Raw genomic sequence first — 13,753 nt, 5'->3', positions numbered from 1 at the left:
TTCCTAGCAGCAGACAGTTTCAGCAAACTTAAACTAACATTGAAAAACAACCTAGTGTGTGACACTATAACTGGCCAATAAACACTATAACTGGCCAATAAACACGAGGACATAGTCACACTTTAGTAGCTTTTCTTTTCAATTTGACCAAAACTGTCTCATCAACAGCCCACTGCGTATGACAAATAGGAGCCATCTATCACCGTGTGGCTAAGTGCAACACCATTAGTTACTAATGCCTATCAGTTACTAATGAGCCTATAAATAGCTTATTAACAGGCGCAAAATCCATTACAATAATTACTTTTACCCCCTCTCCTTAGAGCACATTGTCACGGGCGTTGTAGGGATTGGACCAAAACGCAGCGGGAACGTGTAAACTCATCTTCTTATTTTATTAAAGAAGGAAATCAAAAGAAACACGTATACAAAAACAACAAACGACACTAAACAGTCCTGTCAGGTGCACAAACACAAAACAGGAAACAACTACCCACAAATCCCATAGAAAAAACACCCCTCTTAAATAGGACCTTCAATTAGAAGCAACGAGGAGCAGCTGCTTCCAATTGAAGGTCAACCCAATAAACACCACATAGAAATAGACATACTAGAACTAACATAGAAATAGACTAACAAGAACATAGCCCAACAAACCCCGAAATACTCTAAACAAACACCCCCTGCCACGCCCTGACCAAACTACAATAACAAACAACCTCTTTTACTGGTCAGGACGTGACACACATACAGTAAGTATATTTCATGTGTGGTGTTTGCACAGCTAAATGTCAAGGGATGTTAGGGGAATGTTAAGGGGGCCTACTAACTCGTTGTCACCAGGCCTGGTGCTCTGTCTGTCTCCATACAGCAGGGCGTAGTGACGCCAGATCTCAGCGTCGGTGCTATGGCGGGACGTGCGCGACCCAGGAGCTCCTGGACCTTGGCCCGCAGGGACGAGGCCTGGTCGCCATGGTTATCCGTCATGTCCTCCACCACCGCCCGCACCAGGAACTCTAGAATCTGGAACACAGAGAACAGGGACGAGTGGGAATGTGAATGGAGCGCTACTTTGGTTTGAAGTGAGAGAGGAGTCGGAAAGGGTGGAGTGACTACTTTTGTCTAAATCGAAGAGAAAGTGGTGGGTGGTTTGGTGTGTGAACCTGACCACACTGGCTTGAATTACATATGTCCTCTCTCAACATAGGCCAGTTGGGTTTCCTCAATGTCTCGTGGCTGCGTCATCCTCTGTTTCTAGTTTGGTGACTGCCATCTGAGCAGGAGAGTATTTCACACTGACGCTTTCCGCACTTGGTTTCAATTTCACGTCACACCCACTCAAATGCAATACGATAGGGACTGAGACTGGAATATCAACACTGCGCAGAATTTATCTGGCTTGTTTTCCATTGTCTCAATGGAAATGTATGCATAGTCACGATCATCATGCAGTACAATTAAAAAGTTACAGGGCAGAGCAATGCCAGATTAGAAAATATGACCTCACCCTCTTTTACATATTTTAATTAAATACTTTCCCATATGAATAATAAAATGATTTCATCATCAGCACCCTGAAAACAAATAATTAAGTTAGAAAGCAACACACACCACTCACACACAGGCATGTAATAGTCATAGCTATACTGAACAAAAATATAAATATAAAATATAAATGCAATATGGAACAATTTCAAAGATGTTACAGTTCTTTTTTTTTTTTTAAATCAGTCAATTGAAATAAATAAATTAGGCCCTAATCTATGAATTTCACATGACTGGCAGGAGTGCAACCATTGGTGGGCCAGGCTCTAGTCTAAAGTCTAAAGAAGGCCAGTGTCCTGGAGTAGCCTCTTCACTATTGACGTTGAGACTGGTGTTTTGCGGGTACTATTTAATGAAGCTGCCAGTTGAGGACTTGTGAGGCATCTGTTTCTCAAACTAATGTAATGTAGCTGTCCTCTTGCTCAGTTGTGCACTGGGGTCTCCCACTCCTCTTTCTATTCTGGTTAGAGCCAGTTTGTGCTGTTCTGGGAAGGGAGTAGTACACAGCGTTGTACGGGATCTTCAGTTTCTTGGCAATTTCTCGCATGGAATAGCATTCATTTCTCAGAACAAGAATAGACTGACGAGTTTCAGAAGAAAGTTCTTTGTTTCTGGCCATATTGACCCTGTAATCGAACCCACAAATGCTGATGCTCCAGATACTCAACTAGTCAAAAGGCGGCCAGTTTTATTGCTTCTTTAATGAGAACAACAGTTTAAAGCTTTGCTAACATAATTGCAAAAGGGTTTTCTAATGATCAATTAGCCTTTTAAAATGATGAACTTGGATTACCTAACACAACGTGCCATTGGAACACAGGAGTGATGGTTGCTGATAATGGGCCTCTGTACGCCTATGTAGATAATCCATAAAAATAAAAATAATCTGCCGTTTCCAGCTACAATAGTCATTTACAACATTAACCATGTCTACACTGTATTTCTGATAGATTTGATGTTATTTTAATGGAGAAAAATGTGCTTTATTATCAAAGACAAGGACATTTCTAAGTGACCCCAAACTTTTGAACGGTAGTGTGTGTGTTTGTGTATATATACACATACACATACACACATAAATGGAATAATGCGTCCCTGAACAAAGGGGGGGGGGGGTGTCAAAATCAAATGTAACAGTCATTATCTGGTGTGGCCACCAGCTGCATTAAGTACTGCAGTGCATCTCCTCCTCATGGACTGCACCAGATTTGCCAGTTCTTGCTGTGAGATGTGACCCCACTCTTCCACCAAGGCACATGCAAGTTCCCGGACATTTCTTGGGAGAATGGCCCTAGCCCTCACCCTCTGATCCAACAGGTCCCAGACGTGCTCAATGGGATTGAGATCCGGGCTCTTCGCTGGCCATGGCAGAACACTGACATTCCGCTCTTGCAGGGAATCACACACAGAACGAGCAGTATGGCTGGTGGCATTATCATGCTGGAGGGTCATGTCAAGATGAGCCTGCAGGAAGGGTACCACATGAAGGAGGAGGATGTCTTCCTTGTAACGCACAGCGTTGAGATTGCCTGCAATGACAACAAGCTCAGTTCGATGATGCTGTGACACACCGCCCCAGACCATGACGGACCCTCCACTTTCAAATCGATCCCGCTCCAGAGTACAAGCCTCGGTGTAACGCTCAAACCTTCGACAAACGCAAATCCGACCATCACCCCTGGTGAGACAAAACCGCAACTCGCCAGTGAAGAGCACTTTTTGCCAGTCCTGTCTGGTCCAGCGACGGTGGGTTTGTGCCCATAGGCGACATTGTTGCCGGTGATGTCTGGTGAGGACCTGCCTTACAACAGGCCTACAAGCCCATCTCAGCCTATTGCGGACAGTCTGAGCACTGATGGAGGGATTGTGCGTTCCTGGTGTACCTCGGCCAGTTGTTGTTGCCATCCTGTACCTGTCCCGCAGGTGTGATGTTTGGATGTTCCGATCCTGCGCAGGTGTTGTTACACGTGGTCTGCCACTGCGAGGACGATCAGCTGTCTGTCCTGTCTGCCTGTAGCGCTGTCTTTGGTGTCTCACAGTACGGACATTGCAATTTATTGCCCTGGCCACATCTGCAGTCCTCATGTCTCCTTGCTTCATGCCTAAGGCACGTTCACGCAGATGAGCAGGGACGCTGGGCATCTTCCTTTTGGTGTTTTTCAGAGTCAGTAGAAAGGCCTCTTCAGTGTCCTAAGTTTTCATAACTGTGACCTTAATTGCCTACCGTCTGTAAGCTGTTAGTGTCTTAACGACCGTTCCACAGGTGCATGTTCATTAATTGTTTATGGTTCATTGAACAAGCACGGGAAACAGTATTTAAACCCTTTACAATGAAGATCTGTGAAGTTATTTGGATTTTTACGAATTATCTTTGAAAGACAGGGTCCTGAAACAGGGACGTGTCTTTTTTTGCTGAGTTTTATATATATATATATATATATACACACACATACATACATACATACATACATACATACATACATACACACACACACACACAGCTGAAGTTTACATGCACCTTAGCCAAATACATTTAAACTCAGTTTCACAATTCCTGACATATAATCCAAGTAAAGATTCCCTGTCTTAGGTCAGTTAGGATCACCACATTATTTTAAGAATGTGAAATGTCAGAATAATAGTAGAAAGAATTATTTATTTCAGCTTTTATTTCATTCATCACATTCTCAGTGGGTCAGACGTTTACATACACTCAATTAGTATTTGGTAGCATTGCCTTTAAATTGTTTAACTTGGGTCAAATGTTTTGGGTAGCCTTCCACAAGCTACCCACAATAAGTTGGGTGAATGTTGGCCCATTTCTCCTGACGGAGCTGGTGTAACTGAGTCAGGTTTGTAGGCCTCCTTGCTCGCAGATGATTTTTCAGTTCTGCCCACAAATATTCTATAGGATTGAGGTCAGGGCTTTGTGATGGCCACTCCAATACCTTGACTTTGTTGTCCTTAAGCCATTTTGCCACAACTTTGGAAGTACGCTTGGGGTCATTGTCCATTTGGAAGACCCATTTGCGACCAAGCTTTAACTTCTTGACTGATGTCTTGAGATGTTGCTTCAATATATCCACAACATTTTCCTGCCTCATGATGCCATCTATTTTGTGAAGTGCACCAGTCCCTCCTGCAGCAAAGCACCCCCACAACATGATGCTGCCACCCCCGTGCTTCATGGTTGGGATGGTGTTCTTCAGCTTGCAAGCCTCCCCCTTTTTCCTCCAAACATAACGATCGTCATTATGGCCAAACAGTACTATTTTTGTTTAATCAGATCAGAGGACATTTCTCCAAAAAGTACGATCTTTGTCCCCATGTGCTGAGCGGCCTTTCAGGTTATGTCGATATAGGACTCATTTTACTGTGGATATAGATACTTTTGTAGCTGTTTCCTCCAGCATCTTCACAAGGTCCTTTGCTGTTGTTCTGGGATTGATTTGCACTTTTCGCACCAAAGTACGTTATTCTCTAGGAGACAGAACACGTCTCCTTCCTGAGCTGTATGACGGCTGCATGGTCCCATGGTGTTTATACTTGCGTACTATTGTTTGTACAGATGAACGTGGTACCTTCAGGCGTTTGGAAATTGCTCCCAAGGATGAACCAGACTTGTGGAGGTCCACACATTTTTTTTTTTTAGGTCTTGGCTGATTTCTTTAGATTTTCCTATGATGTCAAGCAAAGAGGCACGGAGTTTGAAGGTAGGCCTTGAAATACATCCAAAGGTACACCTCCAATTGACTCAAATTATGTCAATTAGCCTATCAGAAGCTTCTAAAGCCATGACATCATTTTCTGGAACTTTCCAAGTTGTTTAAAGGCACAGTCAACTTAGTGTATGTAAACTTCTGACCCACTGGAATTGTGATACAGTGAATTATAAGTGAAATAATCTGTCTGTAAACAATTGTTGGAAAAATGACTTGTGTCATGCACAAAGTAGATGTCCTAACCGACTTGCCAAAACTATAGTTTGTTAACAAGAAATTTGTGGAGTGGTTGAAAAACTTGTCGTAATGACTCCAACCTAAGTGTATGTAAACTTCGGACTTCAACTGTACACACACACACACACACACACACACACACACACACACACACACACACACAATCAAAAGTTTGGACACACCTACTCCTTTCCAGGGTTTTTCTTTATTTTTTACTATTTTCTACATTGTAGAATAATAGTGAACACATCAAAACTATGGAATCATGTAGTAACCCAAACACAGACATGCTGACAAAATAATAGAAACACTTGAGGAAATAAGGGATATAAGGTATATTGAAAGCAGCAATTAACACCCCATCATGCTTAGGGTCATGTATAAAAATGATGTGCAGGCCATTATTTTCGCTACCATGGCTATGCCCCGATAGGATGACAATTCCCCCATCCACAGAGCACGAGTGGTCACTGAATGGTTTGACGAGCATGAAAATTATGTAAACCATATGCCATAGCAGTCTCGGTCACCAGATCTCATCCCAATTGAACACTTATGGGAGATTCTGGAGCGGCACCTGAGACCCCCCCAATAGAGGTCCAGACACTTGTAGAATCTATGCCAAGGTGCATTGAAGCTGTTCTGGCTCGTGGTGGCCCAAAATCCTATTAAGACACTTTACATTGGTGTTTCCTTTATTTTGGCAGTTACCTATTTGTGTTCCATAAGCAACGAGCGGGCGAGACAGTAGAGGATGATATCACTCGGAGACATCTCAAAAGGTCTGTCCATGTGCTCTACTAAAAGCCAGGAAGTGCAGCAGCGTTCTGGGCCTCATTCTGTCAGTCCAAGGGAATGTTATTTATGAAGCCCTCATGCACTGCACCGAATACCAACACTCCAGTCTGAGCACGCTCAGTAGAGGTAGGGGAAAGACGCGAGAGACCTCAAATGGATGAAAGGTGGGGCCTATAAGGGTTGGAGATATCTCCCCTGGGTTTGTGTAGTCTGTGGGGAGTGTGTGTGTCTCGTCATGCATATCTGGGCAGTGTGTGTGGGTATTTGTGGTCTGGAATGGAGGGATTTGGGAAAGGGGGATACCTAGTCAGTTGTACAACTGAATGCCTTCAACTGAAATGTGTCTTCCACATTTAACCCAACCCCTCTGTATCAGAGAGGTGCCGGTGGCTGCCTTAATCCACATCCACGTCTTCGGGCGCCCGGGGAACAGTGGATTAGCTGCCTCGCTCAGGGGCAGAACAACATTTTTTTTTTACCTTGTCAGCTCAGGGATTCGATCCAGCAACCTTTCGGTTACTGGCCCAACGCTCCAACCACTAGGCTACCTTTGTGTGTGGGCAGTATGTGGGGTTAAACTGCAAGTTGTGTGTCTCCCTATGTAGTGAGAGCGTGTGGGTGTCCCCATGCTAGACTTTGAGAGTGTGTGCATGTCTCCCACACGCGTGCCTGTGTGAGTGGTTTCCCAGAACAGCTTGAAACACAGGTGTTTGCTGAGCTAAGGATTTTTACTGTATCCCCCTTTTGATTGTTCACAGTAACATTTCAGCCAAACATGAAACCTCTAGCCTACTGTACATATCCATACAACCACTCACAGGAAGGGATTTCACATTCACAGTGACTGAATCAACAGAGCCTATGCATTTCTTGTAGTATGATTGTGTGTTTGAAAATCTCTTCCCAAACTGCCGTTTAAAGACTCCATCCCAGAGAGTCTTGACACCAAGTGATCAAATGACCCAGCTTTTAGTTAAATGGGCTGTCAGTTCAGCTGCAGGCAGACTGGCGGGCGGGCAACACTACCTCTGCTAATGCGCGCCTATATTATTGTTTTGTCTCCAGTTGACTGGCCTGCCCGCCGGTGTAGGAGGAAGAGAATCTGTGAGGAAGTGGATCTGATAGCTTCAAGTGGTGTGAACTTCAACAGGCAGGAGGGAGTGGAAAGGCCCCCTTCACACTAAACCAGAGGGTTGGATCTGGTCCAAACCAGACTCCTCTCCTCACTACCACCCTAATCATACACCTGATAGTCAAGCCACCCAGACACCTACACAATATATACGAAAGTATGTGGACACTCCTTCAAATTTGTGGATTTAGCTATTTCAGCCACACCCGTTGCTGACAGGTGTATAAAATCGAGCACAGAGCTATGCAATCTCCATTGACAAATATTGGCAGTAGAATGGCCTTACTGAAGAGCTCAGTGACTTCCAACGTGGCACAGTCATAGGATGCCAGTCAGTTGGTCAAATTGATTTTTAAGATCACCATGAGCATTGCCAAGCATCTGCTGTAGTGGTGTAAAGCTCGCCGCCATTGGAGCAGTGGAAACGCGTTCTCAGGAGTGATGAATCACGCTTCACCATCTGGCAGTCTGACATACGAACCTGGGTTTGGCGGATGCCAGGAGAATGTTACCTGATCCAATGCATAGTGCCATCTGTAAAGTTTGGTGGAGGAGGAATAATGGTCTGGGACTGTTTTTCATGGTTTGGGCTAGGCCCCTTAGTTCCAGTGAAGGGAAATCTTAACGCTACAGCATACAACGACACTCTAGATGATTCTGTGGTTCCAACTTTGTAGCAACAGTTTGTGGAAAGCCCTTTCCTGTTTCAGCATGACAATGCCGCCATGCACAAAGCGAGGTCCATACAGAAATGGTTTGTCGAGATCGGTGTGGAAGAACTTGACTGGCCTGCACAGAGCCCTGACCTCAACCCCATCGAACACCTTTGGGATGAATGCGAGCCAGGCTGAATCGCCCAACATCAGTGCCCGGCCTCAGTAATGCTCGTGGCTGAATGGAAGCAAGTCCCTGCAGCAATGTTCCAACATCTACTGGAAAGCCTTCCCAGAAGAGTGGAGATCGTTATAGCAGCAAAGGGGGAACCAACTCCATATTAATGCCCATGATGTTGGAATGAGATGTTCGAGGACCAGGTGTCCACATACTTTTAGTCATGTAGTGTATCTGGGTCTAATCCTTCCAGATGGCTATTACACTGAATACTGGCATACCCGAGTTCCTAGCCTCCTAGTAGTCATTCAATGTTCTTAAACTACAAACAGCCAATAAATGTACAATCCAGTACTAAACAATCCAGTAAAATGTTTTGATAGATACTTTATTCATAAAATTTGATCTGATCTTCATCTAAGTCACAACAATAGACAAACACAGACTGCTTAAACTAATAACACAAACAATTATATGTTTTCATGTCTTTATTGAACACACCGTGTAAACATTCACAGTGCAGAGTGGAAAAGGTATGTGAACCCTTGGATTCAATAACTGGTTGACCCTCCTTTGGCAGCAATTACCTCAACCAAACGTTTTCTGTAGTTGCGGATCAGACCTGCACAACAGTCAGGAGGAATTTTGGACCATTCTTCTTTACAAAACGGTTTCAGTTCAGCAATATTATTGGGATATCTGGTGTGAACCGCTCTCGAGGTCAAGCCACAGCATCTCAATCGGGTTGAGGTCAGGACTCTGACTGGGCCACTCCAGAAGGCGTATTTTCTTCTGTTGAAGACATTCTGTTGTTGATTTACTTCTCTGTTTTGGGTCATTGTCCTGTTGCATCACCCAACTTATGTTGAGCTTCAATTGGTGGACAGATAGCCTTACATTCTCCAGCAAAATGTCTTGGTAAACTTGGGAAATCATTTTCCCGTCGATGATAATAGCAAGCTGTCCAGGCCCTGATGCAGCAAAGCAGCCCCAAACCATGATGCTCCCTCCACCATACTTTACAGTTGGGATGAGGTTTTGATGTTGGTGTGCTGTGCCTTTTTTCCTCCACACACAGTGTTGTGTGTTCCTTCCAAACAACTCAACTGTAGTTTCATCTGTCAACAGAATATTTTGCCAGTAGCGCTCTGGAACATCCAGGTGCACTTTTGCAAACTTCAGACTTGCAGCAATGCTTTTTTTTTGGACAGCAGTGGCTTCTTCCGTGGTGTCCTCCCATGAACACCATTCTTGTATAGTGTTTTACGTATCGTAGACAGAGATGTTAGCATGTTTCAGAGATTTCTCTAAGTCTTTAGCTGACAATCTAGGATTCTTCTTAACCTCATTGAGCATTCTGTGCTGTGCTCTTGCAGTCATCTTCGCAGGATGGCCACTCCTTGAGAGAGTAGCAACAGTGCTGAACTTTCTCAATTTGTAGACAATTTGTCTTACCGTGGACTGATGAACATCAAGGTTTTTAGAGATACTTTTGTAACCCTTTCCAGCTTTATGCAAGTCAACAATTCTTAATCTTAGGTCTTTGGAGATCTCTTTTGTTCGAGGCATGGTTCACATCAGGCAATGCTTCTTGTGAATAGCAAACTCAAATTTTGTGAGTGTTTTTTATTGGGCAAGGCAGCTCTAACCAACATCTCCAATCTCGTCTTATTGATTGGATTCCAGGTTAGCTGACTCCAATTATCTTTTGGAGAAGCCTAGGGGTTCACATACTTTTTACAACCTACACTGTGAATGTTTAAATGATGTATTCAATAAGAAAAATACAATAATTTGTGTGTTATTAGTTTAAGCACACTATGTTTGTCTATTTTTTGTGACTTAAATGAAGATCAGATCAAATTTGATGACCAGTTTATGCAGAAATCTAGGTAATTCCAAAGAATTCACATACTTTTCTTGCCACCGTATGTCTGTGGGCCAGAGGGAGAGCCTCTTTTTACATATTTGCTAAATAAAAAATAAAAAAAGTATATCAGTGTGTATGTGAGAATGCAGTGAGAGGCAGGGTACAATAAATACATCACAGTAGAAAGCTGTGAAAGGCATGCTAACAACTATAAACAAGTTTTCGCTCTGCCTACTGGCTCTGAGAAGGGACTGGTCTGACTTATCAGTTAGCTGCCATACTGGCACAGTCGTTGGTGGGAGTCGGTGTGTTGGAGGGAAATCAAGGGGGGCGGTGCTGGGTAAATTAGCATTGATGTTGATTGACAGCTCTCTTCTGCCACTGGGACACCTCAGCCTTCTGAAGCTAATTTTAGCCTGGAAGGTCTCTGACAGGATTCATCTGACTGTCGATTGCGATGAAAATGTGTAACAAATGAAATCCCTAAATGGGACTTTTATGATGGTTTCTCTATGTGGTCAATGCAGAAAAAAAATGACAAGTTAAATGGGGGAAATTGAATGGATCACTGTCCCAGATTCGTTCTGTATCCTGTTACAGCGTGAAATGAAGAGGAAAAGTAATATCCTCCCACGGGGAGTGAGAGAGATGGGAAAACGGAGTAACGAGAGCACAGTAAAGTGAGATTTAAATCCATTTTGAATTAGACTTCCTAGATTTAGAACAAGGGAAAGAAAAAACACGTAAATTATTTTCTCTGTCTTAAAGGAATGCGTGAGTGTGTGTTCATAGACGGCTGGTTTAACTTAACCCATCATTTCTCACTAGGACCCAGTGGATAAGGAAAATACAGAGCGCATGTGACAGAGGTCCTCATAAATCACTCAAGCAACTCTAGTTGATTACCCTCTACATTCCATAGAAGAGGAACGCATAATAGCCATGGCTCTAAATTGCAACTATTTTGGTCGCATATGCTCCTAAAACGTGACATTTTATTTTGTGAGCAACGGGGAGAATAAATAAATAATAATCGCACAGATAATTGTGGTAATGATTAGGCCTCGCTGTACCGTTGTTCCCGAGTGCCCTAGAGAAAATGGTCTATCTAGAAAACTCTTCGGACTAGCCCATTATTCAAGCCATTATTGGAGGGACAGCACAGCGCATATGAACAAGGCAGAGAGAGGAGTTGGCGGACCAATGGGCACCGGGGCTATGGTGCTCAAATTTTCCACCTCTCAAAATGTAGGTCTACTGCTAATAAAGTTAACAAAGCACTGGCTATTTTATCTAGCTAGCTACCGTAATGAATAGGTAGAGGCAGTTATGTCGAAACGGTGCAAAGCTGGTGGACATGGAAATGCGCCATTCTCCTGTTTTAGCTAGACGCCGCTTGTAATAGACTGCGCCCTCGTCTCCACATTTTCATCGCCATAGCCAACTTTCAATTACTACTACGGTCATTTCAATAAATCTATAAGTAGCACTAAGTAGTTCAAATGAGGTAGCCTACATTTGGCTGGCTGTCATGTTCCAGTAAAATCATTTGATACATGTTTCAACTGTGCTCATTATGCAACAAGGTTATAGGTTATAGCCACCAATTTAGTTCCCGACTGTGCATGCATGCATTGCATGATCAATGTTGCAAATGTGAAGCGCAAGCCATTAATCATAGGCCAATCACGTGGATGCTCAAGACATTTATTTTTTTATTTCAGATGCCTATATTAATGAATAGGCAGGTCCATCTTAATTCTGGTATTAGGCAATGGGCTATCGATCGATTTCATAAAAAATTATAATCCTTTGTTCCTGGTTATTTCTATGGCCTCTGGTATAGAAATATGCTGCAGTTGCTTGCTGGTTGCCCTACTGACGTCAAAGTCCATTGTTTCAGAACGTCAAACGTCCAAAAGTTGGTTTACCTTTGGTTTAAAATGAATATCGTTTATTTTTTAGGGATCAAATGTAATGTTTCAATGTAATGAATCTCAGTAGGTAGTGCTTTTACACAATGTAGAAACCTAATATTCCACCAATGACTTCTCAATGACAGATATCAACATCGTAGCTTTTATAATACAAATGTGTCTTTACAGTGCTACATATTAGTTTTTAGGGCACAACATGTGCTTCACAAGTAGCTAGAATTCATAAAGGTCCAATACAGGCTATATACCAATCAATTTCAAAATAATACTATTTTCTGGTGCTCCAAATGTTATGTTGTGCTCCTAACTTTTTTAAGTTGGGAGCACGAGTGCTAACAATGCATTTAATAAAATGCAGAGCCCTGGTCATGGCCCATAGGGAGTACAGTTGTAAAATACTCTCTCCCACTCAGACATACAGTCCTGTATACACGAAAAACAGTCACAGGAAGCAAACAAAATGGAAGAAAATAAACAAAATATGAGGTCAGAACAAGTGAAGGAGGGGAAAGGAAAAGACGTTGGTGACAAACAAGCACTTCCAAGAATCCATTTAATGAAGTGGGTTAGGAGGTATGACGTTAACTGTCGCCTCTCTTCAAACAATTCAAAATACAATTCAATGACGCGAGTGCCGAATATAGCCTACTCTTCAAATACGAGCGCTTTTAAATGAAACAGTGCTGAGTTGAGGAGGGGATTGGTGGAGGAGGGGCGCGGGGGGGGTAGAAGAGATGGGTGGGGACTTTACAATGTCAGCAACTCAAATAGCCCCACCAAACTATGCACATTGTGAGTGGAGAGGGGCTGGGGTATCAGACAACCACATTAAGCACTCATAAACCGGATGGGAACACATTTTAATTTGATGCTCAAAAGCCAAATAAGCTGGGGCCTTAGGAACTGACCCATCCTCCTTACGCAACCCAGAGAGTAAGGGGCAGAAGGAAAAATAAAGAGAATGAAGACTGTGGGAAAACAGTTAAAGAATGTGAATCTAGATCCCAATTACTGGGACATATCCTTCTCAACAGCGGGTGGCTGGTTGTGACCTTTTCAACTTATGTGCTTTTACATCTCCGACCCTAATTTATGAGGCGCTAGCATCTTGCCAAGCATAAATGAATCCATTGAGCGAAAGAAGAGTAAAAGAGGGAGAGCGGGCAGGAAAGGAAAGTAAAATAACACTTTTTGAGCAAACCCCTACTGACTTTGCCAAGCTAATTAGGAAAGGCAATGAAACAGCTCCAAACATGGCTGTGAATGTTAAGTGGCACTACAGTGGCGGTGCAAGATGAAGCAAGGGCTGGGTATTATGACTGTGCACCCAAGGAGCACCCAGCCCCAACCTCCAGACATCTAAAGATCTGTATGTTATTTAGAGCATTCACATTCAGGCTGAAACATCTTTCAAGTGAATTGCTCTGAAGGCAGACCATATGTAGTCCGGGGCAGAGGACTTATATTGCCGTTCTGCTCAGTGCCGATGTTAGGACTTGTTTATTCGAAGTCGCCCGGTAAAGTTTCTATTTAGTATGCGTTGGTGGATTTCTAATTAGCGAGCGATGATTCACTGATTTTACATGTAGATTTTTGAAAATGAAACCAAATGAACGTCCTTGATAAGCCTAGCAGGCAGGGTATAACTATTGGCGTGGACATTTTGCAGGGACATCTTCAG

The 13,753-nt window shown here is 43.2% G+C and overlaps 1 protein-coding gene across 4 annotated transcripts in view; it reads right to left on the bottom strand.

Annotated features, from left to right (window-relative positions):
• The window catches only part of LOC106606663 (tetratricopeptide repeat protein 27-like), a 106,372-nt gene that overhangs the window by 8,270 nt on the left and 84,349 nt on the right, over positions 1-13,753 (bottom strand). For 3 of the 4 annotated variants that reach the window (XR_006770251.1, XR_001329104.2, XR_001329107.2), the window contains exon 10: positions 831-1,023. Coding sequence is in view for 1 of the 4 variants with exons in the window: in XM_014203023.2 (XP_014058498.2) it covers positions 977-1,023 (47 nt within the window). In the remaining 3 variants the exon portion in view is untranslated. Of the gene's footprint in view, positions 1-617; positions 1,024-13,753 lie in introns of those variants that run through there. The other variant, XM_014203023.2, reaches the window with a different exon arrangement.

The sequence above is a fragment of the Salmo salar genome, chromosome ssa01 (genome assembly GCF_905237065.1).
Source record: "Salmo salar chromosome ssa01, Ssal_v3.1, whole genome shotgun sequence".
Lineage (NCBI taxonomy): Eukaryota > Metazoa > Chordata > Actinopteri > Salmoniformes > Salmonidae > Salmo > Salmo salar.
The sequence above is the reverse complement of the archived record's forward strand: the minus strand, read 5'-3'. Positions and strand labels throughout refer to the sequence as shown.